The 23034-nt window shown below is 37.0% G+C and overlaps 1 protein-coding gene across 12 annotated transcripts in view; it reads right to left on the bottom strand.

Annotated features, from left to right (window-relative positions):
* Positions 1–4640: 4640 nt before the first annotated feature.
* FMR1 (fragile X messenger ribonucleoprotein 1) overlaps positions 4641–23034 on the bottom strand; it is a 37545-nt gene continuing 19151 nt past the window's right edge. The window contains exons 8-17 of one of the 12 annotated variants that reach the window (XM_045883485.3): positions 21960–22130; positions 21787–21865; positions 17792–17901; positions 16897–17031; positions 16311–16373; positions 13939–14025; positions 11255–11450; positions 9528–9674; positions 8766–8848; positions 4641–6545 (exon numbers count right to left, since the gene is read on the bottom strand). In XM_045883485.3, the coding sequence (XP_045739441.1) occupies positions 6435–6545; positions 8766–8848; positions 9528–9674; positions 11255–11450; positions 13939–14025; positions 16311–16373; positions 16897–17031; positions 17792–17901; positions 21787–21865; positions 21960–22130 (1182 nt within the window). In that variant the 3' untranslated portion in view covers positions 4641–6434. Of the gene's footprint in view, positions 6597–8765; positions 8849–9527; positions 10535–11254; positions 11451–13938; positions 14026–16310; positions 16374–16896; positions 17032–17791; positions 17902–21786; positions 21866–21959; positions 22131–23034 lie in introns of those variants that run through there. The other 11 variants (XM_045883495.3, XM_045883459.3, XM_045883450.3 and 8 more) reach the window with 11 other exon arrangements.

Genomic DNA, 23034 nt, shown 5'->3' with positions numbered 1-23034 from the left:
TAACAAGTGCAACTTGCAGAGTTTTAATGCCTCTCCCACTAACATAATACTCCTTAGCGTTTAAAAAAAAAAAAAAAGAATGCCCCATTTCTTCATGACAAGTTCTCAGAAAGAAATGGAAAGAAAATTTTTTTAACAATGTTTATTTTTCCGATCCATGAGCATGGAATGTTTTTCCATCTTTTTGTGTCTTCTTCAATTTCTTTCATGAGTGTTCTGTAGTTCCTAGAGTATAGATCCTTTACCTCTTTGGTTAGGTTTATTCTGAGGTATCTTATGGTTTTTGGTGCTATTGTAAATGGAATCGTTTCTCTAATTTCTCCTTCTACAGTTGCATTGTTAGTGTATAAGAAAGCAACTGATTTCTGTGCATTGATTTTGTATCCTGCCACATTACTGAACTGCTGTATGAGTTCTAGTAATTTGGGGGTTGAGTCTTTTGGATTTTCCACATAAAGTATCATGTCGTCTGCGAAAAGGGAGTTTGACTGCTTCTTTGCCAATTTGAATACCTTTATTTATTTTTGTCTGACTGCTGTTGCTAGGACTTCTAGTACTATGTTGAACAATAGTGGCGAGAGTGGGCATCCTTGACGTGTTCCTGATCTTAGGGGAAAGGCTCTCAGCTTTTCCCCATTGAGGATGATATTCGCTGTGGGTTTTTCATAGGTGGATTTTATGAACTTGAGGAATGTTCCCTCTATCCCTATACTCTGAAGAGTTTTAATCAGAAAGGGATGCTGTATTTTGTCAAATGTTTCTTCTGCATCAATTGTTAAAATGTCTATGCTACCCAGAGCTATCTATACTTTCAATGCCATCCCGATCAAAATTCCAATGACATTTTTCAATGTCATTGAACAAACAATCCTAAAATTTGTATGGAATCAGAAAAGACCCCGAATCGTCAAGGAAATGTTGAAAAAGAAAAATAAAGCTGGGGGCTTCACATTGCCCAATTTCAAGCTCTATTACAAAGCAGTGATCACCAAGACAGCATGGTACTGGCACAAAAACAGACATATAGACCAATGGAACAGAATAGAGAACCCAGATATGGACCCTCAGCTCTATGGTCAAATAATCTTAGACAAAGCAGGAAAAAATACGCAATGGAAAAAAGTCTCTTCAATAAATGGTGCTGGGAAAATTGGACAGCCACATGCAGAAGAATGAAACTCAACCACTCTCTAACACCATACACAAAGATAAACTCAAAATGGATGAAAGACCTCCATGTGAGACAGGAATCCATCAAAATCCTAGAGGAGATCATAGGCAGTAACCTCTTGGACATCGGCCACAGCAACTTCTTTCAAGATACATCTCCAAAGGCTAGTGAAACAAAAGCAAAAATGAACTTCTGGGACTTCATCAAGATAAAACTTCTGCACAGCAAAGGAAACAGTCAACAAAACAAAGAGGCAACCCACAGAATGGGAGAAGATATTTGCAAATGACACTACAGATAAAGGGCTGGTATCCAAGATCTATAAAGAACTTCTCAAACTCAACACCCCAAAAATGAATAATCAAGTCAAAAAGTGGGCAGAAGATATGAAAAGACACTTCTCCAAAGAAGATATACAAATGGCTAACAGACACATGAAAAAAATGTTCATCATCATCAGCCATCAGGGAAATCCAAATCAAAACCACATTGAGATACCACCTTACACCAGTCAGAATGGCAAAAATTGACAAGGCAAGAAACAAATGTTGGAGAGGTTGTGGAGAAAGGGGAACCCTCTTACACTGTTGGTGGGGATGCAAGTTGGTACAGCCACTTTGGAAAACATGTGGAGGTGCCCCAAAAAATTAAAAATAGAGCTACCCTATGACCGAGCAATTGCACTACTGGGTATTTACCCCGAAGACACAGATGTAGTGAAAAGAAGGGCCACATGCACCCCAATGTTCATAGCAGCAATGTCCGCAACAGCCAAACTGGAAAGAGCCGAGATGTCCTTCAACAGATGAATGGATAAAGATGTGGTCGATATATACAATGGAATATTACTCAGCCATCAGAAAGGATGAATACCCAACTTTTACATCAACATGGATGGGACTGGAGGAGATCATGCTAAGTGAAATAAGTCAAGCAGAGAAAGTCAATTATCATATGGTTTCACTTATTTGTGGAACATAAGGAATAGCATGGAGGACATTAGGAAAAGGAAGGGAAAAATGAAGGGGGGGCGGAAATCAGAGGGAGAGATGAACCATGAGAGACTATGGACTCTGAGAAACAATCTGAGGGTTTTAGAGGGGCAGGGGGTGGGGGGATAGATTAGTCTGGTAATGGGTATTAAGGAGGGCACGTACTACATGGAGCACTGGGTGTCATAGAAAAACAATGAATCATGGATCACTTCAACAAAAACTAATGATGTATGGTGACTAACATAATATTAAAAAAAAAGAAAAAGAAAATTTCTTCTTCAAAACAGATTTATTGAGAGAGAGAGAATGAGAGAAAGAGAATGAGCGGGAGGGGTGGAGAAAGAGAATCTCAAGCAGACCCTCGCGCTGAGCATGGAGCCCGACATGGGGCTCAATCTCACAAGCCTGAGATCACCACCTGAGCCAAAACCAAGAGTCAGATGCTTAACTGACTGTGCCCAGGCGCTCCAGAAAGAAAACTTCTAAATAGCCCCAAATAAAATTTTTAAACAGCCCTAAATAAATATACAGTGGGAAAAAATGCTCAAGATTTAAATACTGGTACCCGTGGGGCACCTGGGTGGCTCAGTCAGTTAAGCGTCTGCCTTCGGCTCAGGTCATGACCCCAGGGTCCTGGGATCGAGCCCCGTGTCGGGCTCCCTGCTCAATGGGAAGCCTGCTTCTCCCTCTCCTCCCCATGATTGTGGTATCTCTGTCTCTCTCAAATAAAATCTTTAAATAAATAAATACTGGTACCTGTTAAGCCTTCTGAGCAATCAAGACTAGCATCTGCTAATGGCTATTTCAGAATAACTGGTTATCAGAGGCATCAGAAGGTCATGAAGGAAAGATGCTATTTATGGCCATGAGACAAATGGCCTCAACAGGGATCAAATCAGTATATATGGACTCTAAAAGGAATTATAGTCCTAAGCACCAGGAGCTCTAAGATCATGCTCAGATGGGAGAAAGGCCTCTGAGTAAGCCAAGCTGAGTCTCAAGGTTGATATTGCCAATAGGCTATTTATTTGTAGCATCGAAGACCACTGTGAAACCAGGAAAGCCCAACCAAATTACTCGTAGATTGGTTTTACCTACCACATCTAACGGACGGTGCTCTGCTCTTTTAGCCCTGGAAGAGTCCACAACCAGGCCGAACAGATAGCAGAGAACCGGGTAAGCACGAGGATGAAAACCCAGAAAGGCAGAAAATGAAGATGGAGTATCCAGAGGGGGAGTGGGGGAGGGGAGAGGCAGGCCATCAATGTGGAGGAGACTGTCCTGCACCCGTAAATCATTTGGATGCTAACATGGAGAACTTTGACTCGATCACCCCTCTACTTCTATCCTTTTTTCTCGGCTGTGCCCGAGTTTCTTCAAGTGACCACAACAGCCATTTCAGGCACCTTCCTCCTACAAACCCATCATTTATTTTATTATGGAGATACTGACATCAAAAGTTTTTTTTTTTTTTTTTGAAAAAGATTTTATTTATTTGAGAGAGAGAGAGAGAGCACAAGCAGGGGAAGGAGCAGGCAGAAGGAAAGGGAGAAGCAGGCTTCCCGCCGAGCAGGGAGCCCGACACAGGGCTCGATCCCAGGACCCCGGGATCATGACCTGAGCGGAAGGCAGACGCTTAACTGACTGAGCCACCCAGGCGCCCTTGTTTTTTTTAAACTACATAGACACATTTAGTATTTTCCAAATGGCAGGGTATATTTGTGTGTGCACAGACAGGAGTATATGTTTAATATGTTTTGGTGGCACCCTGTGTAATTAACGTGTTGAAATCTTCTAACTGGGAATACGGAGAACCATTTTCCAGTAGGTATGTTTTTGCCCCTTAAGGGCACAGAAAACCTTATTTTGCAAGGCATATACGCTTTGCATGATAAATAACTCCCCCCTCCCCAGATACTCCTAATATTTGTTATATTTAGAAATTTAAGAACAGGAGCAAACATCTGTCAGACTAATTTTTTGCTTTTTCATAAGTGCAACTTTTTAATAAAAATTTACATCTAGATAAACAATCTTTAGATTTTTGAAACTTTAATAAGATTTTAAAAACATCATGACTTAGAACTGAAAAACATACACGTTTAGCACACAAATATTGTAATACGAATCAACTCCAACTCCATTTGAAAACATGTGAATCAAATTACAGTTTTAGAAGTTAGTAATTCACATTTAAGCAAGTTAGCGCCTTGCTGAATTCAGCCTTTGTAAAAAAAGATACTTAGTGCATATTGTAATGGCACAATGTGCTTTTGTACCATTTTGTTGATTTTCTTCCACCTTATTAAACAAGATCAAGTTCTTGAAAGTTGGTAGATAACAGCTAACTTCCTATGACATGTGAAACTTCCAGTGGTAACAGTTACATTTTGTAACAGAACACTTTCTATAGATTTCTTTTCCTATCTTAAAATTTTAAAAGCAATCATTTGTAAGGATTGCATCAACATCAATTTAGCAGAGGAAGATCAAACTTTATTGAAACTGCTTGCATACAAAATATATTGCACTATAACCAAACAAATGTCAACATAAAATCCAATCTGTTGTCGCTAATATGTACAGAGAATATTGCCCAAGAGCAGTTACATTACAAGGTCATTCTACCTTGGTTAATTATCTACAGTATTTTAAACCAAACAGCTTACAGATGATGTGTGCAAGGTACCAATTTCTGTTTTCAAATACTATACATTCCCAGAATAAATAACTAAAAATCAACATTAATGTTTGGCAATACTTTTAAAAGACTTTTTAATATTCTTGAAATCATGTGCAGTTTGTTGCCATTTTTATATGCTTATTTGTATGCAAGGAAAAGTAACTGTAAAATGAAAATTCAAAGAAACAAACTCACAAAATACATCAGAGGCAGAACTTCGGTTTGCACGGCTCTGTACAGACTCAGTGGTACCCCTACTTGGAGTTATTTTTTAAGAAAAATATAACATCTTAAGAGTGAAGGTCCTTCACATATTTTTCCTCAGTAAATTTCATTCATAAAAAAGACTCAAAAACAGAACCAAAACCCAACACATCAAAAAACAAAAGAAAAAAAAAAGAAAAGAAGTATGTGTTAACCAATTCTAGTCTGCTTTCCAATTCCGCTTATACATTAGACCTAATACTTCAAAGCTTACAAAACATTTAACCTGCTTCCAATGTTTCTTAGACAAAGTACCTGTACTTCACAGGGTTATTATGCACACATGAAAATGACCTTTCTATCTCCCCCAAATACCCTTGAAATTAAAATATGAAAAACTTCACAAAACTTGGGGAGGACAAAATAAAAAAGGCTCTAAGTTAAAATTGGTCATCAGGCCAAAGAGCAGGCATATCCTACTAACTTTCGACCAGGAAGATTTGTTCCTAGCTGAAAACATTTTAGCCTCTCTCAAATGAAAAGATAGTTATTTCTTCTCCTGTCTTTACAGAAAAATTACACATCCCTCTCGATAACACTATTTGTCAAACTTCAGTGCAACAAAACAAAAACAAAAACAAGTTCTATTCTTTATACTGCCTAACCTGATGTTTCTGTAAGGAAAAAAATATGGAAAGCATGCATTCTTCTATAAAGTACTAATGTTTGACAGGGTTTGCTACATCTTTAACATTTAGTGTTTCCAACTTATCTTCCCTGAACTCTGCATCCAAATATAATATTCCTACCTGCCAAGATATAAAAAAGGCACAGATCATACAACTTTTTTTTTTTTTGCTAATGAAAATGACAAACGTCACATCACACACATCTCAGGGTCCACTAAAATACTGGAAAAGTGGACCAAACATAAACTGACACAGGACATGAAATGACATAGTATTTCATGGACTTCTATAGGAGATTGAAAACGGAATTGTAATATAATTACCAAAAATGCTATTTATTCAGAAAAACTGAAATGTACCGGCGAGTTATCACCCGATGCAGGAAAATGGTCCAAATTAACAAAAAATATCACTGCTCAGTACTTCAAAAAATAAACCAAACTAAAATCCTGCCCTGAAGTGCTAAAGTGTACTTAAACTCAATGTTTCAAAATTTCAATGTATCTTTTTGTGCAAATTTGAAAATTGTTGCTTATGGCCAATACCAAAAAAATAAAATTCTTAACAATTTGTATTCATTTCATGCCCTGTGCCATCTTGCCTACTATTTGTCTTTGGCCTAACAAAGTTTTCTAATATGGAATAAGAGTTATGGAAATGGTTTAGGAAATATAACTTCAGAATTATGCAGTTTAGGGTACTCCGTTCACAAGTGGTTGCTGACCATCCATGCTGTCTGGCTTTTCCTTCTTCTGGTTACGATCTTTACCCGTGCGCAGCCGATTACCTTCACTGGAGGTATTCTGTAATGTTTTAGTGTGGACACTCCTTTCATTATTGCAGTCAACTCTGATCTAAAACAAGTTATAGTTGTTATATACACAGACCATATCCTATTGTAATCTGTAACTGGCCTGACAAGAAATTTTAAGCCTGAAGTGTAAGTTCCACATGTTAAAAGGGGAAATGGGAGTGAGAATAGAAGAAGTGCAAGAAATTAAGGTCAGGTAGGATTTTTTATTTAGTTTATGATTTTAAAACACTCTTCTTCTTTAACTGGAACACATTGGTCATCTCATTGCATCCAAAGTTAGATAAAAACTCACAATCCTACCGTGTCTTCTTCTAAGCAGAATAAAATAGCGAGAAACAAATAGTTAAAATGAATTACTATTACTAATTACAAGATAACATATACCCATAATACTAGAGTTCAAAAGAATGGGTTGTTCTTAAAGATTGTGAAACCCATGAGGGACCCATATTGATGCCTTCCTATTCCACCTTTAACAGGGTAAGAACTCAACTCACTTGTTACATAACTAGCCTTTAGTTTACACCTGAATTATCTATCACAGTATCTCTATACTGAGGCTCCCACTGTCTTAGAGCAGAAAAATTTGAGCGTTGCTTTCTTAAAGCTTGTATTTTCAGTAAGGCAAGTCAGATGATCATACAACTTGAACTCTGTCTGAAGAATAATACTGATATAGGGAAATTCAACAACACTAATGTGTGGAAGGACTGGAATCCCAAGACATGTGTAAAGATGAATGCAATTCAGAAAATAATATCCTAAGATTCATACAATAGTTTAAGTGTCAACACGGAACACTTAAAACACTGCTAATAATTCCAGATGCTGTATAAAAGGAAGATAATATTGACCAACGGGCTTAAAACAACTACATATACTGATCTGCTTGAAGTACAAAAGCTATATAGATCTCAAAATGGTTTGCTCTAATTTCAAAGTGTGTTCAAGTGCTGGGTCTCAGTGTGTGTTCTAAATGTTTGGCTGTCAAGGGTTTAGTGCTTTGACTTGGATCTGTTCTCCTACAGAAAGCACAACCTTTTTATTTGATGTCCCATTTTAATTATAAATATGACTATGCATCCTTTTAACCGATAACGATCAGATTGCCAAACTCCTGGAATATGTCACCTTAAGCAGGGAATTAAAAGGCCGGCAGATAAATGCCTTACATCTCTGTAAAGCACATATACGTACATCATTTCTTCATCTCTTTACCTAGATCTAAGGTCTTTTCTATTCCTTAAGAACCTGCCAATAGTTAACACTTACTTGCAACTACTATGAATCCTATGAAATATTCTGTCATGAAGTTTCTGCTCTTAAAAAGCATCTCACTAATCTTGGATGTTGGTCCTAAACCAATCCATGGTCAATAAGGTACCCTAACTACTTGGATAAAGGATTAAGAGTTAAAGAAGCAGAGGAGAATATGGGTTCTGGGAATCATACACCAGGGTTCAAATATCACTCCACCGTATACTATGTGACTGCAGACAAAGGACTGAATCTTTCTAAAAGCTTCAGTTTACTCACCTAAAGAATAGAAAAATAAAACTACTTACCTCAGGGGGCTGCTGTAAGATTCAATAAGATAACACACACACAAAGCACTTAGCAATGGTGTCTCACATGCTCAGGAGTAATTTTAAAATTATTTAACAATGGGTTCAGCATAGGTGATGACCAACTGAAATGGGATCTCAGAATAGAGGCTGGTTCTAAACAAACAGCTGGCTGATTCAGCACGTACTAGCTGAGAGCACCATTGGCCCAGTCTATCATGATTGTTACCTATGAAGTAGACATCTTCTTTTCCTTATATTCCACTCAAAGAGATGACCCTATCCCTGCAACTCAGGGGAGGAGGGGTCCACAGGGTTTACTCAGGTCTCTCTCTCAATACAGTCCAGGATGTCCCTTTTCTTGGGGGACCTGGGGGGGACCACCAATGTGGTATTGAAATCCTAATGGACTGTCAAAGTCTTCACAAATGCTTAAGACTGCATAATCTCTAGAGAAATTTTCTTTGTATATTTGTCATGAGGAACTAAGATTGCACACAATTATAATGTTGAAAGGAACACATTTCTTTGCATGTACCAATTTTGCAACTTTTGAACATGTTTAAAAATCAAGTAAAATAAACTCGTAAGTCTCAAACTATAGTAATTCAAATAATTTAGATGTAAAGAGGCACACAGTTTACCTGGAGGGATCCATCTGCTGTTCTTCCTTTAGCCTCTCTTGGATTACGTGGTCGATTATCTGTTCGGGAGTGATCGTCGTTTCCTATAGGGTCATTTTTAAAAGGTTCAACAGTTAACTGATTCTGACATGCTTATTGGAAGTTCTTTATTCCCATATTCTCAGTTTATTTAGACCACAGATTCTAAAATATAGTCAACAATCTAGTGATTCCAGTTACCTAATACTTATAAATATAGCATGCTACTAAGAAGCAGAAAATATTTCAAAAGCATTATAATTCTGCATCAACTATGGTACAGGTCAACCTGAGCTAATGATCACATTATGTGTAGAATCCCCAAAGCAGCTGAATTAGTTATCAGTGTTTATTCCTATATTCTACACAAACCATGGGAAAGCTAATGTTCTGTTGATTACTGCTGAGCCTTTCCTCTGCTGACCAGTATAAAACAGGAAAAATGGGGTTTTAGTAACACATCCTTGAATCACCAAGATGTTTCACAGAACTTCCACTGTTAAAATTCACATTTTTTTTAAAGATTTATTTATTTATTTGAGAGAGCGAGAATGAGAGAGAGTACATGAGAGGGGGGAGGGTCAGAGGGAGAAGCAGGCTCCTCGCTGAGCAGGGAGCCCGACGCGGGACTCGATCCCGGGACTCCGGGATCATGACCTGAGCTGAAGGCAGTTGCTTAACCAACTGAGCCACCCAAGTGCCCAAAATTCACCTTTAATTATTAAGAAACGAACATCTCTGTACCTTTGAAGCCACCTCCACGTCCTCTTCCTCCCTGTCCTCTTCCTCCACCGCCACGTCGTCGTCCGTCTCCTCTGCGTAGAAAGTTCTCCCTCTCTTCCTCTGTTGGAGCTAATGACCAATCACTGAGTTCGTCTCTGTGGTCAGATTCTGTTTCAGAAGCATTTGATGCTTCAGAATTAGTTCCTATCGAGAGTTAAAAGTTATATACCGTTGTCCGACTTAAAAAAAAAGTTAGGTTAACAGAAGCTTCCAGAGACGTTTCAGGGGTAATCCAATACTCTTCCCAATTTATAAGCCCAAAGAGTATTATCACCTTCCATTTTGTAAAACAAATTATCTTAAATTCAAAATGAAGGGTTTCACAATATTTGAGGTTATTTTGGTTTTAAACGTTTTTGGTTCTCATTAAAAAAAAATAAAAGGTATTTTATCAGCCATCTAAGTTCAAACCTGAGTATGCCACATCATTAAACAGCTGTGCTCCTTTAAACATCTGCGCTCTCTGGAGGAAAAGTTGTCTACAACAGTTAAATGCAATACCTTGATAAACAAACCTCTATAAAGAGAGTTCCTTTTAACAAGGTTTGGCCCAGGGACAGCAGGGAATGCATATATATATTTTGGTCACCTTTGAGAGGGTGGCAAAGGCCACCATGGCAACTGTCTCAGGGAAGGGTCTTTTGTGGGATCAGGGATTGAACTTAGCTGAAAGGGGATATGCTTGCCTGATGCTTGGTCCACAACCTTCCCTCCCACTCCCACTGAAATAATTTATCATTAATAAAGGAATTATTAAAATAAACTCATTATGCATGAGGGGGTGGGTTAATGATGTAGGGGGGATGGGGAAAAGAGCTCCATGGTGAGGTGGGACTTCAACAGCAAAAAGAACAGACTGTTGGGAGAGGGGTTAGGGGTTAGGTTCAAGGTTGGCCTTAGGAGTAGGTGTCTCTCTCCCCCACTCCAGAATATCAACTCTACTACCTCTCTCTCTTCCTCTGTTGGAGCTAATGACCAATTATAGCTTCACCATTATAGCTTCTTTCCTGTGGATCTTGAAGGCTTTTCCATCTTAAAGAGTTCCTTTTTGAAATGCAAATATTTGTGAGATGGATTATACCTTATACCATCATTAGCAAGTTACATAGTAGATACACAGTTGAGCAAGAAAGACAGTAGGCACTGGCAGGTGGGGACAGTGTTCAGTGGAAGGTACTGGGAGAGAAGAAAGAAGCACTGACAGAAGAGCTGGGAAGGCAAAGAGAAACTTTGCCTACTTCTTGACTGTGCCTAGGGCTGACTTTGGCCATGACACTCAAAATCACCTTATGAGCCATAGGATGCAGAGCCCTGATTTACACAGTCCATCCAGCAAGTATGATCAGCACATGCCTGACAAAAAATGAGCCACAGTACACAAATGAAAAAAATTTTGGCTATACAGTAATAAAATCAGGAAAGGCCTTAAGAAAGTCATCAACACACAAGGGCTTAAGCAGATTTATCCCCAGTCAGAACGTGGACAGAACTCACACCTGCCCTGTAAACTCTAAGTGTTATCATCAGGTTTTAACTCTACATGTCTCTTGCAACACAATTTGACCCACTGTGAATCGGAAACCATGTAGTGAGAAACCGTTATAATGGGGTTCTAATGAATATTAGAGATTAGCAGCTATTAAGTCTAGGAACAGATAAAGTTACTGAGTAAAATGCTTAGTTTGTACCTGAAGTATATCCAGGACCGCGTCTGCCGTGCCCCCTATTTCTGTAAGGTCTACTACCTCGACCCATTCCTTGACCATCATCAGTCACATAGCCTTTTTCCTTATCTGTACGATTTGGTGGTGGTCTAGAACTAGCTCCAATCTGTCGCAACTGCTCATCAATTTGTAATCTCTCCAAACGCAACTGGTCTACTTCCTATTTAAAATATACAAGATAACAGTAAAAATAATTTGACATTTTACTTAATAATACCTTTCTCCTTTTCATCAGATAAAAAATTATACTGGAAATATTTCAATTTCAGTTCTAAATTTATAGTAAACACTGTTACACAGAATTATCAGGAAATTGAATGGTCTCCTTAAAAAGAAAAATTACTACAGATAACAGATTACTGATGTTCATAATTAGAGATGTAACAAAAATACTCAGCATTAAAATTCTACTGAATAGAATTTAAAGTTGTTTGATTTGGCACTATTATCCAATAGAATCTGTTAAGGCACAGATATGCTAGTTGGGGGACTTCTTGATGATAGGATATTCAATAAAGCAACTTTAAAATGCAGGTAAATGACATTTAAGGTTTAACGAGCTAACCTTAAAAAAAATCACACACTGTAAATAATCTTAATTGAAATATATTTGCCAGTTAGTATCTTAATTTATGAAGCACTGAGTTCGGGTCATCTTTTGCTTTCAAAGAACATATATTATGGTAGGTCTTTGGATGTGATTATACCATTAAGGAAAAATTATTTTCAGGGAACCGAAAATGCTCCTGTTCCTTATATGGCAGGGAAGGGGGGGGGAACTATTTAAGAGCTAACCAAAAAAGTTAGATCTTAACATCATGCCTTGAAACCTCTTAAAGACTACAACTGTGCTAGAACAAGTACAACGAACAGTATTAATGTTGATCAAAAATATACACCTGGGGTCCACTGACAGACCCTTACACACAGTGCTTCTGATATGTTGGGTTCTGTCAAATCCAGATAAAGCCTCAATTCTAACCCCTGTCCTTCCAATCTACCCATAAAACATCTCCTTTACTGGCTAAGAGGGAACTGGATCCATAACTCTAATAGTACTGGGTGTCTTGAGTAAAGCAGCGGCCATCATAGGGACTGTCTACATGGACAGTCACTGGATAAGCCCCTGTTAAGCTAAGTTCTTAAAATCTTGGTTGTGGAAGCTTCTGGAAAAGAAAGGGCAGATACGTTTAATCTGTGCTCCGAACCAGAATTTCTGTTTTACAAAGGACTTGAGCAAAGGAGAGACTGAGTAGCTTACTCCAAGAGTATAGTTATAGCTCATGGAATGGGTGTTATCTTGCAAAACAGAATGGTAGTCCAGGTTATCCCACTGGGGCAAAGCAGTCACCTTTTGGTGAGAGATGCCAGGCCCAATCAAGGGAAGACCTGGTGATGGAAAGAATGGCAACAGGACAGCTGATAACCAAAAAAAGATATTCAATTGTGAAGAATAAATAAAAAGATCTAAAAAAAGAACATTAGTCAAAAGAACAAGGGATTGATTACAATGCAACCCTAACTCTCCAGGTCATCATAATTATTTAAGCTAAGAATATGAAGAAAAACACATACAACAGATTACAAATAAAACACATTTTAGAACAAAAATAAATAAGCAAACCAACAGGGTATCCTACCCATGCAAACCTTGCTGGATGAAACCTTCCCATTTTCAATTATTAACTGACCACTGTAAGAATGAAATGCCTAACTATTGCACTTTTTCCCCCCTTATTTGCATCCAAGTCAAAATTGTTTATTTCTTTCAAGAAATCAGCAAAAATATTCTTATTAAGATAGGATCATAAATAAAATAGAAAGCTGGATTGTTTTTAAATTCCTATTTAATACAAGTCACTTGTAATTTTGATGCATATGGATATAAAAAAGAAATTTTAAAAGTGACATGGGTAAGATTTTATTTAATTGAATTATAGAATATTTTGGCTAAAAGAAATTTTAAAAAGCATCCAGTATAGGGAGAAGTGACTTGCCTAAAGTCACATAAGCTAGTTCATGGTAGAAGAGAGACAAGAAGCAAATTGCTGGACTGCCAATCCAGTGCTCTTTCCACCATACCTTGTAGCCTCCTAGTTCCTGATTTCCAGTTTGCAATCTAGAGGAGGCATAACTGTACAAATTCTAACTAAAACGAGCATCTACAAGACACAAGTTGTTTATATTTTGTATAAGAAAGTATAGAGAAAAATACAAAGGGTAAACATTTAAACAGAGGACTTCAGGAAACACTGGGATTTCAAATGACAAAAAAGGACAACCAAAGGCAAGTGTTAACAGACACAAAATTTGGCCTGGAAAAAACTCACAGAGGCTAGAAAGGATCAACTGGATGAAAAAGCTATGTATAGGCATACCTACATTGAGTGTAAGGGTTTAACAGAAAAATAATGGGAAATAGGGGGATTTATGGAGAACTGGGATATTGGTCCTTAAATTTATAATGATAGAAAATGGACTTGTGTTTTCAGAAGGAATATAATAAGCAAAACAAAGTGAATATTTGCTCTATTGTCATTCATTGTAATGTACAGGCTAGAATGAACCTTCACTGCTGAAAGACTGACTGTGGAGTTTTTATATTTTAGTACAAAAGGATTAGAAGTTAAAGTTCTTCTTGTTCTCACCTTTAAATAGTTCAGGTGATAATCCAGAAGAACAGTGGCATTAGCAATGCTGTCCTTTGTTCCCACAAAAACAAATGGTACCATACCCTGAAAAATAAATGACAACAATAATCCTATAAAACAATGGATTAATCTGACAAAAATGCAAATAATTAACTAAATCCCTAGCATAGGGCCTGACAAACAGTAGGTACACAAATGTTTGTTGAAAATATAAATCAATACATGGAAACAAAAGTAGTTGGCATATTTTACACATCTACTGTGAATAACGACAGATCAATACAGCAACCCCTTGAGTGTACCAGATTATGTTTTAAATGCTACTATTAAATGTTGGCAAAATCACAAATTATGTAATTCAAAATTATACAAGCTCTGACATGAGATGCATACACAAAACGAATACTTTAAAGTACTCTTATTCATACACTACAAGTTTTATCTAGATCAAATTCTTTAAAGAGAAATTCAAAGTTAAATACTAGGGCACAGAAGTAAAAACTAAATCCGTTTTGCTAACCAAGAGAGTACAAACAAAACACAAAAAGAATTAGGATAAATTAAAATGCACTAATTATTCTGTGCGGGGGTTTGGGGGTTAGAGGCAGGTCCATGAGCACAAAATTTAGCATTTCAATAAATTTCAATAATGCACTCTAAAAATTATAAAAGGTTGAATCAGAAGGAAAGTTTGATCTTTTCCCTATGGTACTACTTTAATATAAAGATAGATTTTTACAAAGGTGTATACTAAAAGATTTATACTTCTAGCCCATCAGTACAAATGAGGAAAAAAAAAATTTCTTGTCACAAGTTCTAAGGAAGCCTAGGTGTCGTGCAAACTAATAGCTGCCAATTAGGACATTCGAAGTCGAGAATACGTCAGTATTTTGCTAATAGAGAAATACACATGGTTACTGATATTCACATATGACTACAGAAAACCATATGGTGGCTTTGATGAGGATATAATTTTCTAGGTGTGAAAAATCAAGAAGCTGTCTTTTAGCAAGTATCACTCTTTTAAATAAAAAGAGCATTCATTTGATAGGTGTGGCTACTGATGGGCTGCTTTTGCTTGCCTGCATTCAGGAGACAGCATCTTAAATGTGGGGCTGGAACAGGGTTTTCTTTTCCCTTCTACATGAACATGGCTGTTGATGGGAAACAAAACTGAACAATTAGGAAATAATGCTTGTAAAATGTCCTTTATCTGGTAGGCAAGGCACTGCTTCCTAGTAGCAATGACCACCTGAAGAGTCAGGTGCCACTGAAAACCCATGGGCTTCATATGGATTTTTTTGCATTGACTAATATATGAACTATGGAAATAATCAGGCCTGTGAATCAGATCTCCTTTTCTCAAAAACATTTTTGACTGTTTTTTCCCCAACTGACATTGTTACAAAGCAGTTAAACCTTATTATTTCCCAAAATGTCGTATGATGAAATGCTACACTCTTCCCCCTAGATCACGTATGTCCAAAATAGACTTTAAAACCCTATGTCATAGATTTAGTCTGATCACTTTGGACCAAACAATTTTAAAACATTTTCTCTTTCCCCAAATCCAAACTTTTGTTGTACCCAAGTGCCACTCTAATTTGAGCACATCACTAGGGGACCAGAATAGTAAAATGAAGAAGGGCCAAGAGCACAACGGTGGCCTTCAATATGAATGCTAGGAGAAAGGGATTCCTTGACTGGGTAAGAACTGAGCTGCCCAGCAGAGAGGAATATCCAATCCACTTGTGGTTATATTTCTCTTTATAAAATGGCAGTTTTTGCTTTTAATCTCTGGTAAGCCATAACATTTTTCCCATAAATAGTTCTCGTGGGCCAGGTAGGGGGCCCTGAGCCTTCAAGGAACTCATGATGTGGCCAAAGAGATTAACAAGTGAATGTCTGTGTAGAAAGTGCTACTGAGAGGGATGAGCACACTGGAACACAGAAGGGGGAAATGGGAGGAGACCCGTGGCAAGTACACAAGGCAAGCTGCACAAGGAGTAAGGTCAAAGGAAGGTGGGAAGTTGGAAGGTAAAGAGCACTCTGGTGGAGGAAACATATGCATACAGAGATAATAGTGTTCAGAGATCTCTAAGTACTTCAGTATGGTTCAAGCCACTCTGGAAGGCAAAGGGGAGGGGGGGAATGGTAAGATGTGACAATGGACAGGTGAGCATCAAAGAAAGGCCTGATAAGCAACAGGAAGGAACGTGAGCTTTCGCCCCAGGGCAATAGATGAACATACCCCAAAACACTCCTCCACCATCCCCCAACCCTGATGATCACTTGTAGTCTTTCTTAACAAGGGGAATAAACATTAAAATATAAAATTAAAATGTATTTTTCAAGGAATGTTTTCCTACCTGCCAAGCCTTGAGTTCAGGTTTCTGGGATTCCCCTGCTACAATTGATGAAACCACTAACACCTAAAGCAGTATAAGGAATGCAAGTGATGTCATTAACTATAACAAATGATACACAGAAGCCTGAACGCAGGACTTTCACTGTAGGACTTCTAAACCCATCTAAACAGTTAGGTTAGTTCAAATAGTGAAAACCAGTTTCTAAAATATGGTTCTAAGTAGAAACTAAATGTATCTAACAGAAGGTACATTTTTGAGCTACCACAACCTGCAAAATTTCAAGATACAGCATGAAAAAATGAAAGACCACCCTCAAAAGAAAAAATGTGATCATTAATTATAACCCCATATTTTAGGTTTATACCATCATATTTGTCACTGTGAGTAAACTGAGAAGTAGGTATCACTTTGGTTTGTAATCTCTCATAAGATGGCAATCAGATTTCAAAAAAAAACCAAAAAACAAACAAAAAAAACCATGAGTAGACTATAAGCCTAACCAGAGAAAACACCCAAAACACCAACTGTGACATCTGGGTCAAAGAAATTCCTTTTAGTATAATTCAAAGTGACAAATATTTCTTACCCTCTGGACTTTTGTACTGTTAGGTTGAGAAAAATGAGTGTTGTTTTCCTTTATATCTATATGTTTTTTTTCTTCAGAGGGAGTAGGTCCAACCCTCGAGTTACTGGAAGGTAGGGAATTTGGTGGCATGATTTCCTTGTAAAAAACACAAAACACAAAAGAGAAAAAAGGACCAATTTAAAAGACTGTATTTAGCCCCGATTTTGTATCAGTGATCATATTTTAAGAATATAAATTATTATAAACATTTTTGGCAGACAGAATTAGAGAATGCAAATATTATGCAATAAAACCCCCCAAAGATCTAACATCAGCTAAAAGAAAAGAGGACTAGACAATGTGTGAAAATTATGGCAATTTGGGGGAATTTTATTTTAAACAGTATCGTTGTACAGAAGAGTACACCTTTACCTCCCCCCAATCCACACAAATACTTTAAAAGTTGCTACCAAAAAGCATATATTCACGAAGATAAAAGTGAGGGTTATCAAATTTAATGACTGGGAAGAGATATTATGCCCAGATAAAAATTTAAGCACACAAAATAAACATACATACACACAAACTAAAAAAGACAAAGGATGAAAGCCAGAAAACCTAACTAGTGTCCCAACTTGGTCTCTGTCAGCAACATTAAGTAGTATTTGAAAAGTGCCTTATACTCTTTTTAAAATTTATGACCATCCATTTTAAAGACTGAGAAGTAAGATTTGAAGGCATTCAAATGACTAGTCCCAAGTCACTCTCCAGCTACGAGAATGACTGGCATGACTCATGGTCAGAATTTTTACATTCCCAGCATGTGCATAGTTCAGAGGCCTCTATATTAACATGTTGAATAAAACAATAAGAAACTTTTATCAGACAAACCAGAAACACATGCACTATAACATACCTCTTCTTGTGGAACACTTTTCTCATTTTCGGCTTCAATTCTCACCCTCACAACTCCTGACTTGTCCACAATTTCCTGAATCAGTTTTCCATTTTTTCCTATTACTTTGCCTAAGTCAAGAAATGAATAATTCATGTTTGGTTTTAAAAACATATATCTCAAACCAGTAAGCACACCCCACTGTAAACTATCACATAAAACTAAGATTTCAAAACCAAAACAGAAACTCTTTTCAAAAAGACAGAGTTAACCTGGCTTTCTGTTTTATTAGGTTGTCACTGTTTAAACTACTTTGGTCAAGTATCAGAGGTATTTAAATCTCAATAACTGATGGGATAATTTTGAATTTTTAAGGAAGCTCAAAGATAGGCTCTTATTTTGCATAAAAGGGTCTACTTGAAACTTGCTGGTACAGTGGTATGTATCACTCTTTCTGCAAAGTTCTGTGAAAGGAATTAAGGAAAAGGACAGATAACAGAAAATACATTCGCTTATTCATTTGACAATTTTAGTTCTGTCTGTACCTGATTTAAACCTGCTTCTTTGCCCATGGTAAATATTTTTAGAATTTTATATGTCACATTTATAAAAGATAGATTCTAAGTTTAAAAGGGATTTAAGCAGCTGTACATACATCTAAAAGAAGTGCACATTTTTCAGGCCAATGTGTTAACATAATATTACTCCCGTGTATCACTCATAGATTGTATCAGTGTATTAAAACGTGAAGTGTGACTTCTTAATCTTTATTAGTCACAGAATAAAAGATTAAGAAATCACACTTTAAGATATCTCAAAACCACAATGAAAAAACTTAAAACCAGTTCAAGATTAACTACTATTCAATACCATCTGTTAAAACTCCAAAGACTTCAAATACCGGTAATAAACAGTCACGCTTTCCCTCATTTTATAAAACTCAATCATATCCTTTAACTGGGAAATGACTGCTTTCATAGCCATCATCATGCATTAGTGTAAAGCAAGACTCTGCAAATAAACGAACTATTGGTTCTGGAAGTCTACATGTGAACTACATTGGCTTCTAAGTGCCTTCCCAAGGTACCTAAAGCACCCTTACCCCAGCCAACCATCATGTGCTTGTCCCACCGTCTCATCTAAGGCAGGGATGGGGAAAAAACTGGAAATCAAAATTTGCTTTGAGTCAATCCTACCGAAGAACCCAGGGAAAGCCTCACAACAGGAACTTGTGGTTCTTCTATCAGCATAACCCTGGCACTCTTGCCATGTCTGGCAGCCTCACTCACCCCTATAACCTCTTTTGACTGTCAGTTGTCAGGGAACAGAACTGACATGAAATCAAGACTCCTGATATAGGTAGGTCCTTTTGTCAATTATTTCTGCTCCTCTTGTCTTCAAATAAAAAGAGGTGTGGGGAAGAGAGAAGTTACATGGAGTCGTCCCACAGTTTGTTTTTAATCTTTAACACCTGTATTTTCATGAATTAATGCGATTTTAACAAAGGTCTAAATGAGTCAGGAAAAAGAAAAATGAGCTTGGCACATGTTGCTGATAATATCTTAACTATCCTATGTATTACGTGTTAACTATAATTAAATGAATAATTAAACCAATTCACTGTCAGAGTGGATGAAAAACAAGCAAATTTTTAGAAAAGAATGACACATCCGTGTACATGCTAAAGAGAGTTTGTGAAAAATATAGAGATCATAAATCATACTGTGGGACTCAAAGAAAACTCATGCAATACTAATTAGACATCTCCCTAAAGATCTGCCTTGCCAAATCTCTTATTATACAAAAATGCTTTCTGAAAACTCTCAACATTCCCAGTGTTGTAGTAGACAATCTTTGTAACAGACTTGTTTTATTTTACTCACTAGGAACAAAACAAAACCCAGACTGATTGTACTTCAGCAGGCCTTCTGGTGAAAGGTCACTGCTGGAGCCCTCTTCTCTTTAGGTATGACCAGAGGTAGAACCTATTTTTAACAGCAGATAATGCAATTCTACACTACATGGTTATTTCCAAATCCCAACGATAGCTTACTACAATTCTGCTCTACTGAACTAGATGGAATTGTTCTAAATAAGGAGGAGAAAAGAGAAGTATTTACAGAGTCCTCTACTATGTCCAGAGCTTAGGTAATGTACATCTATCTAAACCTTTCTATCTACATCTCCCTGTTTAGTTATCACGGCAACTCTATGAGGTGGACACTATTACTCACATTTTTTAGAGGTAAGGAAAATAAGATTCAAGGGGGCAGAGTCAGTTACAAGGTCAAATAGCTACCAAAAAGTGAGGTAGGGACTGAAATCTAAATCCAGCTCCAATTCCAACACCCAAGAACTTTCCCCTAGAGGCATCATGCCATCTCCCAAATGAACTTTAGTGAATCCGACACATAATATTGAAAAAACGGTCTACTGGCTATATAAGAATTTCTAAATTTAAAATAACTTTTCTAACTATAAAATGTATGCAATTGCTTGACAAACTGTAAATAAAAGGAAAATAAGTATCATTCAAAACTCCACTTATCCTGAGGTAATGACAGTGCTACACACACAACTGTGTCCTAGTTACCTCAATAACATCACATTCTTTAGCTGTCTGTAGAACACAGCTGAATGAATAATTCTGCATTAATTTCACTGGTATTTATCCTTAAACTAATTTTATTCAAGAAAAAAATAGTATTCCAAGTGTTTTTAATGGCATAGGAAGATGTTTATTAATTCTATGCCGACAAAAAATAAAAGCAGGCTAAGCAGGACTGAAACTATGGGAACAAAATGCACAGACGTCCTCATTTTCTTGTCCTTTAAACTTTCCAAAGGGCATGCATTACTTTTTATAACCAGTTGTGATATCAGGTTCAGAAAATAAAAAATGTATAGGCAGCAGGTCCCAATTTTATGTATAAATTAAAGACATAGGTAGCGTTCTTGATTAAAAAAAAAAAAACAACCCAAAAACTGCAACCTGTTTTGATATGTTCTGGTAACAATATCTGCAGCATTTGAGAATATTGGTAGAGAGTTTCTGGTATTTGCTGGTACTTGTGATGATGATAGTAATGAAACAATAGTACTCAAAGTCAAAATGAAGAATTAGCATTGATGTTGCACAACGCCCCAGAGACATTCAGAGTTACTTTTAGCCTTACAACTTATTAGATTTAAGTAACCTACATTCAGATCTTCAACTCAGAGATAATTCAGAATGCTATCATTTTATAGCCCCATCAGAAAGATCAAATAAATACCAATATCCTCCAAATTAAAAAGCCTTCAAATGTCATTCATTTTGAAAAAATGGTTTAGGACTGATTTTTTAAAAGAGTTATTTATTTATTGAGAGAGAGAGAATACACAAGGGGTAAGGGCAGAGGGAGAGAATCCCAAGCAGACTCTGCAGAGTGCAGAGCCCGCTCAATCCCACAACTCTGAGGTCATCACCTGAGCTGAAACCAAGAGTTGGATGCTTAACTGACTGCACCACTCAGGCGCCCCTAAAGATTTATTTATTAGAGAGAGTGAGCGAGTGCAGAAGTGTGAGTGGGGGAAAAGGGCAAAGGGAGGGGGATAGAAGAAGACTCCCCGCTGAGCACAGAGCCCGATGTGGGGCCTCGATCTCACAACCCTGAGATCATGACCTGAGCTGAAATCAAGAGTTGGATGCTTAACTCACTGAGCCACTCAGGCGTCCCTTGAAAAAAATATTTAAGATATAGAAAATATACACTGAAGAGGCTGTACAAAATTTATCCTTCCAGGCACTAGTAGGTTTGAACTAGCAAAATAATATCTTTTGTATACCTTCTAATTTTTGAGTATCATATTTATCAAATATTTTCTGTATACTGTAACAACAGACCGTATTTCAAAGATTAAGCTTCAATTAAATGACTCCCCAAGTGAGTGGACACGGAATTCTATCGGTATAACTAAACTATTTCCCTAACTGGTGTTTTTGTAGTGTATGTCAACAGTAATTTCTGACTCACCAACTAAGTTCCTTGGAACCTGTATGACATCTTCAGCAAATTCAAGAAAGCTTCTAGCCTTTTTCACTGCATCCTGATCCTAACAACAAAGGGGAAAAGATTTAAGACAAAAGATGAGCCATATGAAATACTGTTTGTTATTTTAGAAAAAAACTACATAGTAAAATATTTACCTCTCCATAAATATGAAATGTGCAGGTATCTTCATCTAGATCAATAGCAGTGACCCCAGGTACTTTTCTAGCTTGCTGAATATTAGCACCATGAGTACCAATTGCTAGACCCATCAGATCTTCTCGTACGATAAATTGTTCATGAAACCTTGAGGCAAGTTGCCTTGAACTCTGAAGAGAAACGCACATCTGATTAATATGCTTTATCAACTATTAAGACAACTGTACTTAGGTCAGCCATATAAATTATCTTGACCCTATATATCAGGGGCCTATAAATTAGTTTCAATTGTAAACTAAAAGGTTTTAGAAAATACCTCCCACAGCCTAACCTAAGTACTTTTTAGGTTACTGAAGGTCTATACCATTTGATATATTTTTGTTAATAGAAAGGGATTCTTGTCAAGTTTCCAAGGTAACTTTTGAAAACCTATTTGCAAGGCTGCTTTAGGTAACCAAGGACATCAGTAATGTAATAATTAAGAAGCAGATCAAAGGTTCCCAAATAAAAACCAGCTCACCGGATCTGACAGACTCAATGTTATTTAAGTAAAAAAAATTTTTAAATACCATCTTTACAGAAAATTGTATTCACTTCATTTTTATTAAAGGATATCAGTACATATACATATTTTTTCAGTTTTTTTCCCCTGAAAACTGCACCATTTATATAATTTATCATTAGATACTGTGGTCTAGATACCCATCTCTCTGATGAAGTGGTGATATTAAAATACTCTCCTTCCCCCACCTCCCCAACCTGAGGAATGAAATCATAAATAGTTAGTGCAGTCATGAAATCAAATGATTATAGAATGCCAAAGATTTACAACTTATCTTGCATATGCACCTGCAACCTAGTATGAGAGTCTGCAAGACCTTGTGATCTGGATCCACAAGTATGATGAATTCTTTCAAATATTCAGTAATGCCTGAACTACATTACACTTGACACCCCAAACTTGTGGATAATTGCTCTCTTTAAACAGCATTATCAAAATTTAATGTTTAGTTCTAGCATGCCATTAATGAAAACCAAACATATTAGTGGCTCATGTTGAAAAATGGAAATTTC

Source organism: Mirounga angustirostris, unplaced genomic scaffold (genome assembly GCF_029215605.1).
Source record: "Mirounga angustirostris isolate CCGP_5_RB_7025 unplaced genomic scaffold, mMirAng1.0.hap1 SCAF_11, whole genome shotgun sequence".
NCBI lineage: Eukaryota > Metazoa > Chordata > Mammalia > Carnivora > Phocidae > Mirounga > Mirounga angustirostris.
The sequence above is the reverse complement of the archived record's forward strand: the minus strand, read 5'-3'. Positions and strand labels throughout refer to the sequence as shown.